Source organism: Cavia porcellus, unplaced genomic scaffold (assembly GCF_034190915.1).
Source record: "Cavia porcellus strain 051 isolate PalLab524CR breed Dunkin Hartley unplaced genomic scaffold, mCavPor4.1 scaffold_40, whole genome shotgun sequence".
NCBI lineage: Eukaryota > Metazoa > Chordata > Mammalia > Rodentia > Caviidae > Cavia > Cavia porcellus.
Genome location: NW_026947523.1, coordinates 172490 through 191831, shown reverse-complemented (window position 1 = coordinate 191831; position 19342 = coordinate 172490). Strand labels below are relative to the sequence as shown.

The window sequence follows — 19342 nt, the reverse complement described above, 5'->3', positions numbered from 1 at the left end:
TTGGCACAAGGTTGGGAGACGGGACTAGAACAGCCTAAGAACTGGATATCAGGGAAAAGTAGATAGAGTAAAGTAAAATTTTGAAGTTATTATAGAGGTTAAGAGAACTAAAAGTGCTAACAAATGAGAGTAAGCTAGAACTATAACTATAAAGAAGAATAAACATTTAAAAACTATCCCTACATAACTATGATTGAAACAAAAAGTATAGATTCAAAAGTCTGTGGCTGGAATAAATAATATAGTAGATTGAGCTGAAAAAAGCAGGGAGTGAGAATGTGCGTCTAAGGTGGTTAAGTGGGATCAGCCCAGAGGAGGAGGAGGAGCCACCAGAGGACAGTGGTGGGATACGAGTCCGTGAGCACCAGTGAGCAGGTCCAGAACCTACCTGTGGAAATCCTCCTGGCAATGGTAAAAAGAAAGATGTACTTAAAGAGTAAATAGCTAAGAATTTCCCCAAAATGAACAAAGATGTGAGACTCAACTGTGATGTGTACGTTCTAAAGAAGGGAATAGATCAGAGTAAAGCTTTAATATAACTGAGAAGCAAAAATCTTAAAAACTGTGTGTGTGTGTGTGTGTGTGTGGCGGGGAGCAGAATACCTGACAGCAGACTTCTTGTCGGCAGTAGAAGGCAGAAGACGATGGAATGGTATGGGAAGCCCTCTCAGCTAGCTTCTACACCCCGCAAAACCTATTCCTTAAAGGAGCAAGAGATGCCTACAGACTTCTGGCTCCAGGGTTTTAAGGGTTCAGGTCAGTCACAAAAAGTTGACCTGTCCATCACACTGACCAGTAAGCAACACCAGTTTGCACCTGTGTCTTGTTGGAGACCAGGCAAGACTGGTGGATGGTCTCTGGAGTCACCTGCCACAGAGCCATGTTTGGCTGCATGTTCAGAAGAGACCTTCGTGGTTTACACAGAGGTTTTGGGCAGCCTGAGTGCTGTGATCCAGAGACCCATGGTCTCTGTCTTTTAAGTGGAAGTGCTCCTTACAGCAAGCAGTGAAATAACTCTTTCCCTCTACTCTATAAGTCATAGGAGTAGACTGCTTTGAGTCACTTCAGACCTAGTAGTCCAGAGGAGCTCAGCCGTGATGTCAGGCTTTTCCCTAAGCCAAGTCTGGGGGAGGAGGAGGGAACAACTCAGCACAAAGTCCAAACTTCTGGGCCCAGTGTACTGTGTTCAAAGAGGGGCTGTGTGGCCAGGGGCTTGGAGAGCCACCCTGTACCCACATCTGTCCCAGGAGACCAGCCCACTTACCCACTAATTGACCACGCTCCTCTGGAAATGTTAGGCTGAGGAAACAAGGCTCCCCAGGTGCCTGAGGGACCACCACACAATCCAGTGCTGTGCTTTTGAAAGTTAGGAATGATATATATTGGGTCACCCCCAACACAAATATGTCCATCCTGCCAGTCACACTATCAGAAGCTGTGGAGCCCTACAGGAAAGAAGAAAGTATGAGATGATGGAGAGCAGGTGGTAGGGGTGAAGGCTTATAGCTAGGTGGCTTGTGCTGTGTCAAGGGACAGGAGGGAGGGCTCCTGTGAGCAAAGGCTGTTGCGGAAAACTCAGGTTGTGGGGGCCGAGAGAGGACCCTCCTGAGAGGTGGTGGAAGGAGGCAGTGCAGGGCTCCCTGTTCCCTTCACTGTCACCATGTGCACATCTGCTGAGCTTGAATCAAAGATGTGCTGGAGCAGAGGCCAGTGGAGACCTGCACTATGAGGGCCCTGCCAATCCAGTTCCCTTGTTAGTTCACTACTTTTTTTTGGTACCAAGGATCAAACTCATGACCTCGCGTTTGCCAGGCAGGCACTTATGCCACTGACTAAATCCCCGGTTCATTCACTTTCTTACGTGAAATAATTTCTCTGTAATAACTGATCCCTTTTGCTGTGTGATGAGAAGTCGATGACATGCCTTTGTGCCTGTTACTGGCATCAGTGTGGGAAAGATTTCTCTTGAAAATACACTTGCCCTGCTTTTTGTTAAAAACCTGCTTTGGGGGTTAGGGGATCTATTTTGGTGGTAGAGGGCTTGTTTAGCATGCTCAGCCCTGGGTTTGATCCTGAGCAGTAGTCCCCCCTCCAAAAAAATTCCACAAGAAATAAAAACACATCCTGCCCAACTTATCTTGCACACAATGTTTACGGATGACTGACCATCTTTTTCAGTGGCCTATGAACTTGATTTTTATACATTTTTTTCCCTTTTTCTGAATGAACATTTGACTGGACTATGATTTACTTGTGTGTGTTGTGTGCTCACATCTATGTGCATGCATGTATATATGTGAGTGGCCATGTACATGTGTGTGTACATACACTTAAGTGTATGTACCAAATAGCACAGCATTTGGATAGATTTGTGCTTGCAGTCGAATAAGGAAGTATAGGTTGGGCAGGTCACTGAGGTCCTGGTTGTTGGGGAAGTGGAAGGTGGCGGGGTTAGCATCAGGGATTGAATGGAATGGGTAAATGAGTATGGAAAATGGGCCTGGGTGCCATGGGATGAAGCCTGCCTCTTACTCGCTTTGCTCTGTTTCTCGATTCCAAGCCTCGATTCGGAGAAGAAAAGGGGGTAAGTCATCTGCTTGTATCCATAGGTCTAGTTCTTCTTGGTCCCTGTCTGGGAAGAGGTGTTTGAGGATGGTGGTCTGGAGTCTTGGGCATACCTGTTGTCCACCTTCACCGTGGGAGTCTGACAGTGGTGTGCTGAATGGCCTAGGAAGGATTGGTGGGGTGTTGCCATATATGACTATGTGGGATTCAGAGGGGTGGGTGTTGCACAGCTGTAGAACTTAGGGCTTCGGTGAGCTGGGAAAAACCTGTTGGGGAAGATCTGGCAAAGCCCCTGGTGAGCAGTCCTGTATGTGCCAGGGCCGAGAACTGGGGAGGGGGAGAATTGGGTCTCCAGGAACTTGGAGGAATCGAGGGACTGGGCCGTGTTGGAATGTGGGTTTTAGGGTGTGCAGCTCTGGCTTGTGCTGCATCTTTCTGTCCACCCTTTTGGGGCTGCCTATGCCTAAGTCGTGGGCCCCACTACTGTGCTGTACTTGTAGTCCCTTGAGAGTAGGGATTTGGATCCCACAATCCTGGGAAAGGAGTTCAGAGCTTCGCTCTCTAGCATACCCAGGCTGCTGACTTGTCCAGCCTGTCTTCAGACCAGCCTCCCTGTATCCTTCTGTCTGTATGTTTTGTGGGGGTTGAGGACAGAATTGCCTGGGCCTGCTACAAGGTCCGGAGCCTGGTGTTTTGGGAACTTGGCTTTCTGCTGCTGCTGCTTTTCTGCCCTTAGGGTAGATGGGAATGAGGCCCAGGTAGAAACCTAAGGTAGTCTCAGGCATGTGTGTGTGTGTGTGTGCATGTTGTGTAGGCACCCAGTGCCCCTTCTCCCCAGGGTAGACTTCTGGCCCTTGCTGCATTCCCCACCACCTGCAGCCCTGCTCCCTTACCCGCTGGCTTGCCTGTTGTCTTTCCAGGTATTAATAACAGAGGACAAGGTCTCTAAACATCCCTTCTCTATGCATGTAGGACATTCTTTTTCTGTCTTCCAATGCATTAGTGGGATTTCAAGGCTGTGCTGTGACCTGTGTGCCTCTTCCAGCTGAGGAAAAGTAGCAGAGATTTGTCACCCCCACAGGCTCCTCGTCTCTGCCTGGGTCTTTGCACATTCTGCCCTATATCCAGATGACCCATGAGGGAGGCTGGTGGTAGTGCATGGCTGTGGCACATAATGGGCCTTGATTTCTTTTTTAAGTATCTAAATATAATTTATTTAGGATTATGTTTACTAGCTTTGTTGGGGGTTTATGTCAGACAAATCAATTTGTCATTTGCATTGTGTACGTGTGGGCACACGCGTGCACTTGGGATTGAACCGAGGGTCTTGTGCATGCTAGGCATGTGTCCTAACATTGAGTTATAGTCACATCTTTTTTAAAAAATGTGAGTCAGCCTCTTACTGTGTTGCCCAGGCTGGCTTTTGAGTTTGTGGTTTTCCTGCTTTAGCCTCTAGTATTACAGGCATGCACCACCATGCCCAGCTTTTGTAGATTTTTTTTTTTGAGACAGAGTTCACTATGTAGTTTAGGTGGGCTTTAAACTCACTATGTGGCCTAAGCTACCCTTGAACTCATGGCAGTCCTCCTGCCTCAGCATTCTGAGTGCTGGGCTTACCTGACATTTACAGAGCTTGATTCTTTCCCTTTTGAAAACAGGGCTCCACCACTGTTGTCTCATGATCCAAAAGAAATGTTTTGCTAAACTGCATGCCCACTCGTTTGGGCCTTTGAGCATGGTATGCTGGACCCAGAGGTGCACCTTTTCTAAACTCCCAGCTAAAGTGACAGTGTGATTCGTTAGGAGACAGACTACCAGTGTTGTGTCTTGTAATTAAGTGTGCCCTCTGATTGGGTCTGTGATCTGGGACAATTTAACTCTGTCTCTCTCTGCTTCAATTTGCTCCTGGGCAAAATGAGGTTGATAATGGGATCTTCATAACGTTTCTGTGGAATTTGCACAAAGCCCTGTACATGCTGAACATCACCAAGGATTCGACACTAGATGGCAGTGGCGATTTCATCTTCTGAAAGGAAATTATTCATTTTGTCACCAAAACAAATGAAAAGACCCCTCAAACCAGCAATCTCTGGGCTGTGTGCGGACCCATCACCTGGTGGTATTGGGAGCCATGCATGGGCCATGTGAGCTGCTCTTTAGCATTTTTTTTTTTTGAAACAGGGTCTCCTGTGCAGTGCAGGCTGGCCTTGAGCTCACTTTGTAGCTCAGGCTGACCTCCAACTTGCAGCCATCCTCTTGCCTCAATCTCAGAAGTTCTGGGATTACAGGCATGCACCACCACGCCTGGCTCTTTAGCATGTTTTGCTGGTGAACTGTGTTATCAGGGCACAGACTAGGCTCCAACAGAATATGTACTTTCTTCTTTCAAGGACTTGCTAATTGTTTGGGGAGACAAGGAGACAACCCAGTTGTTTTGGGTATGTGCTCTCTGTGTGCATGGGAGCAACAGTTATGGGCTTTTTTGTGTTGACTTACCCTGGAGCTGTAGGGTGCAGGAGCTGGGTTTGTATCAGGTGAGGACACTGACTCACAGAGTGTATGTCTGGATGGTCAATGTGCAGGTTGGGTCTGCGCTGGATATCAGACTGTCTTAGGGAGTCAGCTTAGAGGAGTTGTCAAGTGGATTACGTGGGAACCCAGCAGGTGCTGGTGAGCAGGCCCAAGTAAGGTCTGGAAGGAGCAGATGTCTAGATGGTTCACAGATCTCCATCAGGGACACTTTGGAAGTGAAAGGGTAGCAGTACAAGTGTTTCTTGGGGTGGAGTGGGGTCTGGGGGCATGTGGAGCATAAGAGATGAGTGGGGCTAGGTGAGGCTCTGTGTGAGAGTGCTGGTATAGCAGCCTGGCTGACATAGGTACTATCCCCAACCACTGCTCCATGCGCTAAGCGCTGATCTGAGTCCATGTCCCCGGGAGACATCCAGGCACAGCTCTGACAGCCCTCAGACATGTTAGTTAGACATCATTTTCAAATAAAATGTTAATTTTACTTTAATAAAAACAAGCAAATAAAGCCATTCTTTTATAATGGACTTGAAAAAACACGCCTGAGGCCCTCTGGTGCCTTTCCACCCACTGGCACTTTTTCAGGGATCAGCCCTCATGGGACCTCTGTTCGAGCCCTCTTTTCTGGCGCCCAGTGTTTCCCGAGGGAAGCCCTTTCAGAAGAGTCTTCTCTAGCCTTGCCCACCATCCCTGTTAGAGCTGTCTTTTCTCAGGGTGGAGGAGGAAGATTCTTTCTCATTTGTCTCTATGGATTCATTTTTAGATTCCCGGCCCAAGCTTTGTATTCAGAGAATGTCCTCTACTTACCTGTTCATTTACTATTGACTTGGTCACCCATTTGGACATTTTGTGGACTCCTACTTGTACATTGGGTCTCCCAGGCTGTGGTCCCCAGGAGCAGGTTGCCCTGGGGTGTAGTGGGGGCCAGGGCATGTGCCAAAAACGGCATGAAATGGTGGGGAGGGGTAAGGGGTGGGCTGGGAGTCAGAGAGATATGGCTGTAAATGGTTTTGTCTCCCAGCTGGTCCTATCCCTCCTGGTCAATCACAGTGACTACTTGGGGTCTGGGCTGCCAGCCTTGGGCAATGAGGAGCCTGAGGACAGGTAGGTCCCACAGTCCCATCAGCATCATGGGGCAATGGGATGGGAAGGTGTATGTGTTGTCCAGCAGTAGGTCTGGGGGCTGAGAGTAGCTTTCCTTGGCTGTACAGAGAAGCTGGATGAGATCCTCGCAGCTGCTGCAGAGCCGACTCTGAGGCCAGACATTGCGGACGCTGACTCCAGGGCAGCCACTGTCAAGCAGCGGCCCACCAGCCGCCGGATCACCCCTGCAGAGATCAGTGTAAGCTGGCCGGTGGGGCCTGGGGGCAGATGGTCATGGCTTTCCTTTCCTGAGAGGAGAGTCCATCTTCTGGACCCTTTCTCCTTAGGGGGTGGAATATCCCATGGCCTCTCTCAAGAGACCCTTGGGACACCTCAGCACCCGTGGTTCTCACCACTGTGGCTGCTGCTTGTGGTGCCTCTGGCCTCAGGTAGCTTCTGTGTCACTCCAGAACCATAGGGCCCTCTAGCCTTTCCCTCCCCCCAGGGCCACAACTCAATGTGCCCCTGTTTCAGTCCCTTCCCCAACTTGGCACCTTCTGGCCCCTTGTCCCTTCTGTGCCCCCACTCAGACCATGCCCAGGGTCTGTCTTCACTGTGTCACTATCCACATTGCCACATGACCCCAGTGTCTGACTGGCTGCACCTCTTGCTGCCTGAACACAGGATCTGGGGCTAATTCTTGTATCCAGTGCCACTGGAGAGGGTCCATGAGGCTGTAGCCTCCAGCTTAGCAGGAAGAGGGGGGCTGGACGGAGAACTGGGGGCCTAGTGCCCTGGAACCTCCATGTTCCACCTCCCCAACCCCTCTACAGTCATTGTTTGAGCGCCAGGGCCTTCCGGGCCCAGAAAAGCTGCCGGGCTCTCTGCGGAAGGGGATTCCACGGACCAAGTCTGTAGGTACGGCTGGGGGTGGGGCTGCATGGGGTCTGGAGGGATGGGGCTGGGCCAGGAGGACTCAGTTGGAGGACCTTGCCTCTCCCTGTCCCCAGATGGGGCTTCAGGTTTCCCAAGTTCCACTTCTCCCTGCTCAGACCAGAGAACTCATTTTTTTAGTAGACATAAGTGATGAGTCCTCCCTCAGCCCAGAAAAGCACTTCTGGAAGAAACCCTTAAGATTCCTTGATCAGCATTCCAGTCCACTCCCCGCCCCCAACTGCTCCTGTCCACTGGGTAAACCACTGTCCCAGTTTACCGCTTTTGCTTCCCACCATCATCAACGTCCTTGTCCCCCAGGTTAGCCGTCTCCTGTCCTGGCTGCAAATTCAGTTTCTTACTCTCAAACTTCCCTGTTCTTCAATCTGTATCTTCTCCCCTTCATAGCCAATTTCCCCCAAATGGTCACTTGTTGCTCATTCTTCTGTCCCTCACCTGGTGTAAACCTGTGGCAGATAAACTCTCCTTATCCCAAACTGAAATTGCTCTCAGCAGCTACTGCCAGGGTGTCCTTCCCTAGGAGGGCACATCTCAGCCCTCTTCCCCCTACTCTCTTGTCCTTCGCTCCCTCCTTCCTGAAACTCCTCCTGCTGGGCAGTGCTTCCTGGTTTCCCCTCCTTTTTTAGGCTGCACCTGTGCAGTGCCCACTCCAACCTCCCCAGTGAGAGGTTTTCTCAACGTGTCCCTCCTGGATCTTATCAGTCAGGGCCTTGTCAGCCTCCAGTCTGTCACACTTCACCCTTGGCTAGCTCTTCTTAAACCCAGGCTTGGACTTTTAACAAGTCCTGCCTGCCTGCCAATCTCCAGTCTCTCCTGCCTGTGACCTGGGCAACTGTCCATCTGTCCATGCATGCCCACCACACTCACTGTCTGCTCCTCCTCTGTGCAAACCTTGCTTAGCACTGCCCTCAGGTGGACACTGAGTGTGCACACAGTGGTTCATTTAATACAGCAGTCATATTGAGCAACACCATTTATTTAACTGAAGCTGTGAGAGTCAGAATGATTTGCCCAGGGTTACATGCCTGTCTTACTTGTCTCCAGTCCACCTCAAATGAGCTGCTCATGTACCTCAGAACTCCTTATTCTAGGTCAGTGGTGGCAAATGTTTTAGAGATATACCTGCTGTCGCATGCATGTATAGATTCACCATCACTGCTCTAGGGGTGCATTTGAGTTTAGAATCAGGATAAATGGGAGTTTACAGAGGACAGTGGAGCACACTGATGACATAGGTCAGTGTTTAAAAATCACATAATCATTCATTGATTGCCCAGGGTCATTTTCATAGGTGGAGGGAAGAAGGTTGGTGAGATTGCAGCTACTTTGGACCAAAAGGTGCTCTTCACTGACTTTTCTGATGGTTTCTTCCTTTTCCTCTGCCTCCCTGGACAAATTTGGGGTGGGCTGCCTTAAAATTCTGCCCAAGACAGGCCTCATTGTTTTGAACCTGGGCCACAGCTTTGTTCTCGGGATCTTATGTCCTGTACTGTATCTCATCTCTCGGGCAAAGGCAGCTTTCTGCAGTGCATTATCCCTCTACCTTGCCCCACTGGACCCTCATCTAAGAGTCCCAGAGACCAGCACCAGTCCTCTCCTTTTCATCTGGGGATTGGTCTTCAGTACTTTACTTGCTTGCCCTCACCCTGTGGATAGCCTGTCCTCAGCCCTGCCCTGTCCACAAACTAACTTGTAGGTCCAGATCTATGCCCTTACTCTACAGGCCCGTGGGTGGCTGGTAGGCTTGCCCCTGTGTTCCTCTGTGCTGTGTTAACAGTGAGGTGACAGGTGCTCATCGTTGGCATTCACCCTGTGCTCTTCGTCTGTGCCAGCCATGTGGCCCTGGGGATATGATGCAGCTATGGGAACTGCAGGACCCTGCCTGTGACCATGGAGGCCACCTAGTACCCACCTCCAAGGCATGCTCAGGCTCACCTAGGAGGCTGGTTCAGGCTGAGCTCTACCTGGTGCATGGACTGCTCAGGTCCTGCACCTTGAGGCTTGTACACAGTGAGTGCTCAGAAAACACTCTTGGCACTGTTTTGGCAGACAGGGTCACTTTTGCCTCAGGTGGCATCAAAAGGGATTCCCAATCCATGCCGAGCAGGCAGCTTTTCTTTACCCTGAGACAGAATTTGGCATGCCATTAGCATTAAATTTCCCCGTTTTCATTTTAACATATCACTCCCACCTTCAGTATTCTTGAGGTGCACTAGTTCTTCCTGTGTAGCTAACACATAGCTTGTGGGTGTTCAGTGCATGTTCATGTGCTGTGCAGGGGTGCAGGTAGGAAGAGACCCAGGGCCTGCAGGCAGACTGTCCATCAGTGGGAGGGAAGGCAGACCTAAAAATAATATACCTCAGCCACATTCCCATAGTGCTGCTGCCTGTTCAGCCCTGTTCTATAAACCTTAAATGGCCCCAAACTGGGGAGGGGTTTGCCTTAGATGAGACTGATATTCTAGAGATGACAGGGTAGAGCTGAAATTCAAGCCTACATGTAAGCAAAGCCCACTCTCACTACATCTGCAGTAGCAAAGAGCAGTAATATCTAGAGGTGCAGACAGTATAGTGTAGAGTCTCGCTCACACTGTCAGAGAGGCTAAGGTACGCTGGGCTTGAGGACTGGCCGCTTGCACTGGAGTGCAGCAGTGTTGACCAAGCTCAGACTAAGGTCATGTTGGAGCTCTGCCCCTCAGATTGGGCAGCCCATTGTTGTGGCACAAGTGTCCACATTATGTGCCAAAGACATAGGTTCTTATAGGTTCTAGCAGGATCCTGGATCTTAATGCTGTCTGCAAAAGAGAGTAGGTGGTTCCTTTTAAATCTGTGTTCCCCGAGAGAACAGGCTGAGAGGGCTGAGGGCCTTGTCTTGGGTCACACAGTCAGTAAGATGTTGGCACACAATTCCCTTCCACTCACCAGCCTTACTGAGTTTCGGCCACTGGCTGGGTACACAGCTTGGCAGCTCTTTGGTCTGGTGACAGGGTTACTTGGAGGGATCTCCAGGTTGCGTTCACAGTCCCCTGCCTGGACATCAGCTCTCCTTCTGCCACATGTGTGGCTCTATTGCCATGGTCATGCTGTACCACATCTGCAGTTGTCCTTCAGTCCTGTGGGGCAGCATGGGGGTGGTGTCACCTCATTTGTGGCCATCTTCCTTCTTCTGACTTCTGGACTATGATGTTTCTGAGCTGGCCCTTTTTTTTTTTTTTTTTTTTTTTTTGGTCTTTTTCCTTTTTATCGCTACCAGGGATCGAACTCACGACTGCCTGCTTGCAAGGCAGGCGCTTATGCCGCCGAGCTAAATCCCCAGCCCCTGAGCTGACCCTTTGAGGTCTGGGGGGGGAGCTCTATAACCCTCTCCCCAGTCCCTCACAGTAGTTTTGTCCCCACACTTGGGGAGGGGCAGCCCCAAATCTCTTGAAATGTTTCTCTCAGCTCATTCAGTGTGCTCAGACTTGGGACTTGGGACCTGTTCAGAGGCCTGCCCTGGTTGCCCTCCTCCACCTATGAATGAACTAGGCTTTCTCCTGGGTCTTACCCCGACAGCCCTTCCTTCCATACAGGGCTAGATGCCAGGTTGGCCTTGTCATTGAACCTGCCATAGGTTTCCCTGGCCCTCACTCTGTTTGGAGAGGGCCTGTCACCTGGGAGGGCCAGGCTCATGTGCCCCTCCTTCCGTCCATCCACAGGGGAGGACGAGAAGCTGGCGTCACTGCTGGAGGGGCGCTTCCCGCGGAGCTCATCTATGCAGGACTCAGGGCGAGAGGGCCGTGGCATCCCACCTCCTCCACAGACCGCACCACCGCCCCCTCCTGCGCCCTACTACTTCGACTCCGGGCCGCCGCCTGCCTTCTCACCGCCGCCTCCACCCGGCCGCGCTTATGACACGGTGCGGTCCAGCTTCAAGCCAGGCCTGGAGGCCCGCCTGGGAGCCGGCGCCCCTGGCCTGTATGAGCCCGGCGCGCTTAGCCCACTGGCCTACCCTGAGCGGCAGAAGCGTGCGCGCTCCATGATCATCTTGCAGGATTCAGCGCCCGAGGCGAGCGATGTCCCCCGGCCCACGCCTGCGGCCACGCCACCCGAGCGACCCAAGCGTCGGCCACGCCCGCCAGGCCCTGACAGTCCCTACGCCAATTTGGGCGCCTTCAGTGCCAGCCTTTTCGCACCATCCAAGCCGCAGCGCCGTAAGAGCCCGCTGGTGAAGCAGCTTCAGGTGGAGGATGCGCAGGAGCGTGCAGCTTTGGCTGTGGGCAGCCCAGGCCCAGGCGGGGGCAGCTTCGCACGGGAGCCATCCCCGACGCACCGTGGGCCCCGGCCAGGTGGCCTTGATTATGGCGCTGGCGACGGCCTGGGCCTGGCGTTTGGGGGCCCAGGCCCAGGCAAGGAGCGGCGGCTAGAGGAGCGGCGCCGCTCCACTGTGTTCCTGTCAGTGGGCGCCATCGAGGGCAGTTCCTCCAGCACAGACCTACCATCCCTGCAGCCGTCCCGCTCCATCGACGAGCGCGTTCTAGGGACCAGCGCCACTGCTGGTCGAGATCTGCTGCTCCCTTCCCCAGTCTCTGCTCTGAAGCCATTGGTCAGCGGCCCAAGCCTTGGGCCCTCCGGCTCCACCTTCATCCACCCACTCACCGGCAAGCCCTTGGACCCCAGCTCTCCACTAGCCCTCGCACTGGCAGCCCGAGAACGGGCCCTGGCCTCACAGGCGCCCTCACGGTCCCCCACGCCAGTCCACAGCCCTGACGCTGACCGTCCCGGACCCCTGTTTGTGGATGTGCAGGCCCGGGACTCAGAGCGAGGGGCCTTGGCCTCCCCAGCCTTCTCTCCGCGGAGCCCGGCCTGGATTCCTGTGCCAGCTCGCAGGGAAGCAGAGAAGACCCCCCGAGAGGAGCGGAAGTCACCCGAGGACAAAAAGTCCATGATCCTCAGTGTCTTGGACACATCCCTGCAGCGACCAGCGGGTCTTATTGTTGTGCATGCCACCAGCAATGGGCAGGAGCCCAGTAGGCTGGGGGCTGAAGAGGAGCGCCCGGGTACTCCGGAGCTGGCCCCAGCCTCCATGCAGACGGCTGCTGTGTCAGAGCCCCTGCCCAGCCCCCGTGCGCAGCCCCCTGGCAGTGCCCCATCAGACTCAGGGCCAGGCCAGGGCAGCTCAGAGGAGGAGCCAGAGCTGGTGTTTGCTGTGAATTTGCCCCCTGCCCAGCTGTCCTCCAGTGATGAGGAGACCAGGGAGGAGTTGGCCCGCATTGGGCTGGTGCCTCCCCCTGAAGAGTTTGCCAATGGGATCCTGCTGGCCACCCCACTCCCTGGCCCGGGCCCTTTGCCCACCACGGTGCCCAGCCCGGCCTCAGGGAAGCCCAGCAGTGAGCCACCCCCTGCCCCCGAGTCAGCCGCTGATTCTGGGGTAGAGGAGGCTGATACTCGAAGCTCCAGTGACCCTCATCTGGAGACCACAAGCACCATCTCCACAGTGTCCAGCATGTCCACCCTGAGCTCAGAGAGTGGGGAACTCACTGACACCCACACCTCCTTCGCCGATGGACACACTTTTCTACTCGAGAAGCCACCAGTGCCTCCCAAACCCAAGCTCAAGTCCCCGCTGGGGAAGGGGCCGGTGACCTTCAGGGACCCACTGCTGAAGCAGTCCTCGGACAGTGAGCTCATGGCCCAGCAGCACCATGCCGCCTCTGCCGGGCTGGCCTCTGCCGCCGGGCCTGCCCGCCCTCGCTACCTCTTCCAGAGAAGGTCCAAGCTATGGGGGGACCCCGTGGAGAGCCGGGGACTCCCTGGGCCTGAAGACGACAAACCAACTGTGATCAGTGAGCTCAGCTCCCGCTTGCAGCAGCTGAACAAAGACACACGCTCCCTGGGGGAGGAACCGGTTGGTGGCCTGGGTGGCCTGCTGGACCCTGCCAAGAAGTCACCCATCGCAGCAGCTCGGTGAGCAGGGCAGTGTGGGGAGGGATCTGTCTCTGTCTTCTGTTCTTCTTTCATCCATGGGCTCCCTTCTGTTCTTCATTCTGTCCTGTTTCTCTCTATCTGTTTGGTCTTGCTTTGCTGTCTGGGATAGAAGGCTCTTAGGACTGTTGTTCTTTTTATTCCTGTTGGTGCTGATGGTGGGACTGGCTCTTATGAGACCTAGCTGGTCCTTGAGCACTGCCTGAGGACCCTTGTTCTAGGTTCTCTGCTGGGTCTCACTAGTTCTGATCCAAGCTACCTCTGCCATTAAGAATCTTTTCATGGTCCACCTTGGAACTGAAGCTCCTGCCCTCCAGTGATCTGGCTTTTACTGTGCCTGCCCCCCTCCCCCATCCCTCTTCTGTCCTCTCTGGGGTGGATGGTGTGGCTGCCCATTCTGTCCCAGGGCTGCCTCCAGTCTTGCTTCATTTTGTGGTCCAGAGTACACTGGCTCTTTTTCATTTTGCTATTTTTGCCCCAAAACATTTATCTCATGGCAACTTCTTTGACCCCCTTAAACACACATTCCTGTGTATGATTTTTAAAATGTGTGACTAAGACAAATGGAAGCCAGGTGTGGTGGCACATGCCTAATCACAGCTGCCATGGAGTTCAAGGCAGGAAGATTGAAAATTTGAGGGAAACCTGGGCAATTTAGCTCAACGATTTCAAAGTAAAAGGCCTGGGAATGTTGCTCAGCAGTGGAGCAGTTGGCTGGCATGTACAGGGCTCTGGGTGCAATCCCCACTGCTGGGGGGAGAATAAGATAGGTGGAAGTCACTGTATGTCTTGTCATTTCTCTTTCTCTTTTCCATTCCTCTGTCTGTCCTGCCTAAACTCTGGGAATCTGAGGGAGGTGCTGGCATGGGGAGGGCTGAGCAGGGGGCTGGATGCTGCTGAGGCTGTTGCTGCTCTGCTGTTCCATCTGGGCAGAAGCTGCCAGAGCCCCTGGGCTGATCTTTCTGGTCCTTCCTGGGAGAGCCCCTCCCCAAGGCCCTGCGGTGGGCTGCTTGAGGCTGCCAACAGCCTGTTGGGCCTGGCTCATCTCTTGTTTGCCTTTCTCAAGCCGTTTTTGCCTCCCACCCCAATTTGGGTGGGATACCACTTACTGGCTATTCTTTGTTGCCCTGAAGAATATCTTAGTGAGCCCTTCGTTGTCACCTGTGTCAGCAGAGTTCACACAGGTGAGCGGTGCATGGTTTAAAGACTGCAGGTCACTAAGAGCCTTCTTCCAGTTTAGGATCTAACAGCTAAATAATGGAGAAAGCCCATAGTGCCTCTCCTAAGAGGTTCAGAAATACTGCCCCTAGCTCATGTTACCATGAGGGCTTGCCCTGGACTGGCTTCTGTTTTAGCCTCTTCCAACTCCCACCGATTTGAAAACTTCCTCTCATCAGTGCATTGTGGAAGATACCCTTAGAGTGGGCACAGCAGGCGTGGACCAGTCAGGATAAGAGGCCAGGGTCCCAGGCTTCTCTGTAGGACCAGCTCCCTGAGAAGGGTGGTTTCCACCGGCCCCCGGTCCTTCCTCTCTGCTTCTCTCCCACTACCTCTACTGTTCATGTCTGCCTCTTGGTCTTGAAAGTCAAAGCCATTAAAGTGCATAGCACAGTGCCTTGTTGTCAAGTGGATGAAAGAATGAAGCTAAACTCAGGTGCTATCTTTTGTGAGTTGAGAGGCAAGGAGGTGGCTTGGGGCAGATTCCACAGAACGACAGATCCTATAGCTCAGATCTGTGGGAATGGACGCCTGCATTTGGGCTCACTCAGGTGAATACAGTTTTTGTCATTGGGTTCTGGCTCCCATTGAGCAGCTGTGCAGTTGCAGTGCAGTATTCCGGTGATCCTCAGCTGGAACCTCTCACATACTGCTTCTCTGGACTCATCTTGCCACTGTGATCTTTGGAGTTCACCTTGGTTGGGGTGAAGTTTTCTTAGCCTGTAGTAGCTCTGTGCTTCATCAGTACTCTGTGCGGAGGGCATGACCAGAACGCTGACCCTTTATCTGCCTGCAGGCCACTGGAAAGTGGGCTTCTTTTGCTTTGTGGTTCCTGCAAATTCCAGCATTTTCTTGGCTTCCTGTGACCTTGCTTTTTAGACCTGTTTTTGGAGTCATTGGCCAGGTGTGAGCTGGGAGTGGGACCAGGCTATCTGGAAAAATGGGAGCATTGTGTGGCAAGAGGTGCTCTCTAGAGAAGCCAGGTGCTGGACAACCCGAAGCAGCTAATGTCCCTTACGATGGCGCCTTTGCTGGCTTCAACAGCCTGTCTTTGCTTGCTTCAAGTGGGTCACACTTCAGTTCTGTTTTTTGGTTAGATCACTGCTGTCCCTGCCTTGCGAAGTGGTAGTGTAATGAATGGACCTTAGCCTGTCAGGAGAAGGGCATCCTACATCATCAGCTGTGCACGTGTGAGCCAGCATTATTTTTATCATCACCAACACCCAAGAATTCAGATATCTAGGTTAAGTTTGAGAGTCCTTTATGGGAAAGTAAGCATGCTAGATATGGCACTAAGAATGTCACATATATTATTTCACCTTCACAACCATTCTGTCAGATAATAAATAATATAATCTCCATTTGTCAGAAAATTAAACTGAGGTTCCAGGGAGTCATTCTATCCAGTAAGCAGTGGCATATCTAACCGCAGGCTTGTTTTCTGTCTGTAGTAACCTGGAGTCTATGTCTTAATAACCTTTTTGATGACTTATACTGGGTTCATGTTCAGCAGTGTCCGGCACAGATTCTTTGCTGCAGTACTTCTCAGCTCTTTTGATGAGCTTATATGGCAGCAGGGACAGTGTGCTGTGTTCTCCAGACCTGTTATAGTTCTGACTGGATCTCACAGGAGACCTACTCTCTTCAAGATGGCTAAGAAACCTGGCTTGTTTCTGTAGACCTTGCCTGCAAACTATCTAGCAGGTCTTGATAAAGCCATATGTGCTTGGGCAGTCAGAACTGCAGGTACCTGGAGGCCAGCTGGGCACTGTGGTCTGATCGCACAGTGTCCGTGAAGGCCACATGCAGGTATTTCCAGAACACCGAACTCTGCTGGGGGCACAGGAAGAGGTCACTGAGGAGGGGACATGAGGATATTGGAGCGTATTAAAGCTGGAGCTGTGAACAGGCCTGGCAAGGGAGGTTGTGAGGTAACACAGCAGTGATGAGAGGCCATCCGGTTCTGTACTGCTGCTGAGGATTATTTCTTTTAATGAGGCCCTGAACCATAAAGGCCACAGGCCTAAACCTGCCCCATGTGAGTGCAAGGGTAAGGGTCTGGAAGTGGAGCCATAGAACAGACTTTTCCTTGCCAGTTAGTACCAGTTGGCCAAGAGAAATGGGCAAATGGGGTTAGGGTGTGTATGCTGTATTATTCTATGATGCTAATTTTTTCAGTGCATATTGTATTCTTGGCTTTGTGCCTGGTCCCAGAAGTTAAGGAGAACTGTGAAGAAGTGAGGTGAGGGGCTAGGGTATAGCTCAGTGCAGAGTTCTTGCTTATCTGAGGCCTTCATTTTGATCCCCTTTGGTGGGGGGAGTGAAGTAAAAGGGCCTGAGACCATGGAAAGCCTAAACCCAGAGTTTAGGAGGCCTGTTGCTGTTAGGAGCTGGTGACTCCTCTGTTCAAACTGTAAAAAGGTAGAGGAGCTAAGTGTGGCCCTCAGGCTTCCCCTGTGGGAAGATGAGGTGCTGATCACCAACGGAGGGTTCAAAGACATGTTAGGAGACTCCAGTAAAGGGTTCAGGCTCAGAAGAGATCAGTCTGACCTCACTTGTGGCATTCCTAGGCACATTAGCTGTAAAAAAGGATGAGACACTTTAGATGGCCCAGGAGAAAGTATTGACTATAAAGAATGGAATTGAAAAATACATCAAAGAGGCCAAGGGAAGGATTTCTTCAAGGTAAATGGATAGACAAGTAAGCAACGGGGTCTTGCTGGCAGCCTTAGTGACTGCCAGCGAGAGAGGAAACCCAGATGTGATTGAAATCATTCAAGATAGTAAGACAGGACCAGATCTAGATGTTGGTGGAAAATATGGGAATCACAAATGCTTCAGTGAGTGACTGTATCCTGTTCCCTGGAGAGGGTGCTGAGTCTGTCAGCAGCCTGGTGAGGTAGTACATCTTAGAGCCCAGAGGTCTTTGGGAGATCGGAGGTACTATGAGATGAACAGAGATGTGGCCAGACAGCCAAGATTGGTGATGTGTAGAAATGGTATGAAGAGACAAATGGAAATGCATGGAAGTCAGATCTGGACACTGCTGGGTTTCTGCCTTTGGGGCATGTGAGAGGGAAGCACAGTTCTGCAAAAGGAGTGTGAGAAACACGTACTTGCACCCTGGTGGTTAACTCCTGCCTACGCCCTTTCTGATTTGGAAGGTACATCCACTCTGAGACTTTTTTGTAGACATCTCTAGCATGTGTGGCAGGTGGCGGGTTCTCTCTGCTCCTGGCCCAATGGCTCCTTACTGATCTCTCCACTAGTCCCTAGGCACCTTAGTTCAGGCTTGCAGGCTACTCCTACAGGAGGGTTCATTGCCACCCGTGCAGGCACAGGCCTGCTATGCCTAGCTCAGAGCTCCTGGACCATGGACTCAGACCCAGCTGTGGACCCCTGGCCAGAATTCCTTACTGTAGGGCCCAACAGCTGCTTATACCCTGCGCCTTCTCTGCTCAGCTTTAATCTTGACCAGTCAGTTGTATGCTTCGGTCTCATCCAAGATTTCAGGTATACCTGATGTCACAGCAGCATGGAAATATACCCCTTGGGATCGGTATTGGGCAGGTGTCTGGCCTGTAATGCAGCTTCCTAGGCCAGGTCTGTATGTAAGTCTAGGGGTGGAGGTTTAGTCTAGCTGTAGTCTTGTTCTCTGTGGGCATGCATAGTCTGGCTCCATGGCCCCATAGGTGTGATTCCTGCCACCACCTCAGTGTCCCTCAAAGTGCAGATGGTGCCATGAGGCCAGGTTCCATGGGAACAGCGAGTTTCTTCTGGTGGTTTTTTCCTTTTGGTGGTTTTACCTGTCCCCTATACCCACCTCTGATATTGCTGGAACATCTGCTGGGAGCACTGTCTCCTCCCTTTAGAAAGTTCTATTCTAGTCTGAACAGTTGGGAGGGGCAGCCAGTCAGAGGATGGAAACCAGCTGAGTGGGAGAGTGACCTCCAGAGAGGGGCTGTCCTTGATAGCTGGGAAGTGAAGGATGAAACTGATGTGGGGCAGGCACTACTAATTCTGTATGTCTAGGACAGTGCAGAGGTGGGCAGGGACCCTGGAGAAGAGATTCTTAGGTCACCCTGAGCAGGGATGGCCATTAGTTGGGGAAAGGCCAGTTAGACAGCAGAGAGAAACTACTGAACTACCAAGTGCCAGGTCTGCCCTGAGCAGCTGCTGTGCAGGCAGGTCTGCTGTGTCTACCTGTACTTTCAAATACCACACAGGTGCTTCTCTTCCACCAGAGCAGCTCCTCCTGAGTTCTTTCCTTCACTGGGCCCCTGGCAGGGTCCCTGCACCTGGCTGCCCATTTTGTGGCTGTGACTGTAGGCCGTGTTGGCCTGGCCTGCTAACACTCTTTTTCATTGCTCTCTCCTGCCCATCTGCATGTGGCTGCTCTGTCTAGCTGCGCGGTGGTCCTGAGCGCCGGCTGTGTAAGTGAGCATGCCCATCCCATGCCTCTCGCAGTCCATGTGCTGTGCCTGGCTGCCTGGGTCTGCTCTGCATGGCTGTGTGGGGTTTGGTGCCACGGACAGCCCATAGTAAGGGGTAGGTTGGGAATGAGAGGCTGTGGGTGTGGTTTCCCCTGGAGCTGTCACTCCAGGCAGCCTTTGGGCATGGCCAGGCTGAGGTAGGCTGGAGGTTATGGGTGCTAGCAGGTGAGGCTGGGAAGTGAGATGTGTCATCTTCCTGTGTGTGCCCATGTGTCTGTGGCGTGCTGTCACCTTGCCACTGCTGCTGCATGCCTGCAACCCATGTGGGCACATTGCTGTTGTGTCATACATTGTCTGCAGAGAGACTGCCTTCATGCTGTGGTGTGCAATGCTCACCCTTGCACGTGCTGTATCCCATGTGGGTGTGCAAAGTTCCTAGTTTCTCTTGATGGTATATTATTGTTAAATCTTGTGTTACTGCTGGCTATTCCCATGGCCCAGCCTTCCTCGTGCCAGCCCCAGCCTCTGGGTCTTCACAGAGCCCAGCTGTGTGTGGGAGGGGAGCATGGAGGGTACTGCCAGTCTGACATCCAGGGAAGCTG

The 19342-nt window shown here is 52.3% G+C and overlaps 1 protein-coding gene across 5 annotated transcripts in view; it reads left to right on the top strand.

Annotated features, from left to right (window-relative positions):
* Positions 1-19342, top strand: part of Shank3 (SH3 and multiple ankyrin repeat domains 3) — a 55126-nt gene that overhangs the window by 32984 nt on the left and 2800 nt on the right. For 3 of the 5 annotated variants that reach the window (XR_010045736.1, XM_063243725.1, XM_063243727.1), the window contains exons 18-21: positions 2561-2584; positions 6303-6433; positions 7008-7092; positions 10824-13071. Coding sequence is in view for 4 of the 5 variants with exons in the window: in XM_063243725.1 (XP_063099795.1) it covers positions 2561-2584; positions 6303-6433; positions 7008-7092; positions 10824-13071 (2488 nt within the window). In the remaining variant the exon portion in view is untranslated. Of the gene's footprint in view, positions 1-2560; positions 2585-6302; positions 6434-7007; positions 7093-10823; positions 13072-18712; positions 18741-19342 lie in introns of all 5 variants that reach the window. The other 2 variants (XM_063243728.1, XM_063243726.1) reach the window with 2 other exon arrangements.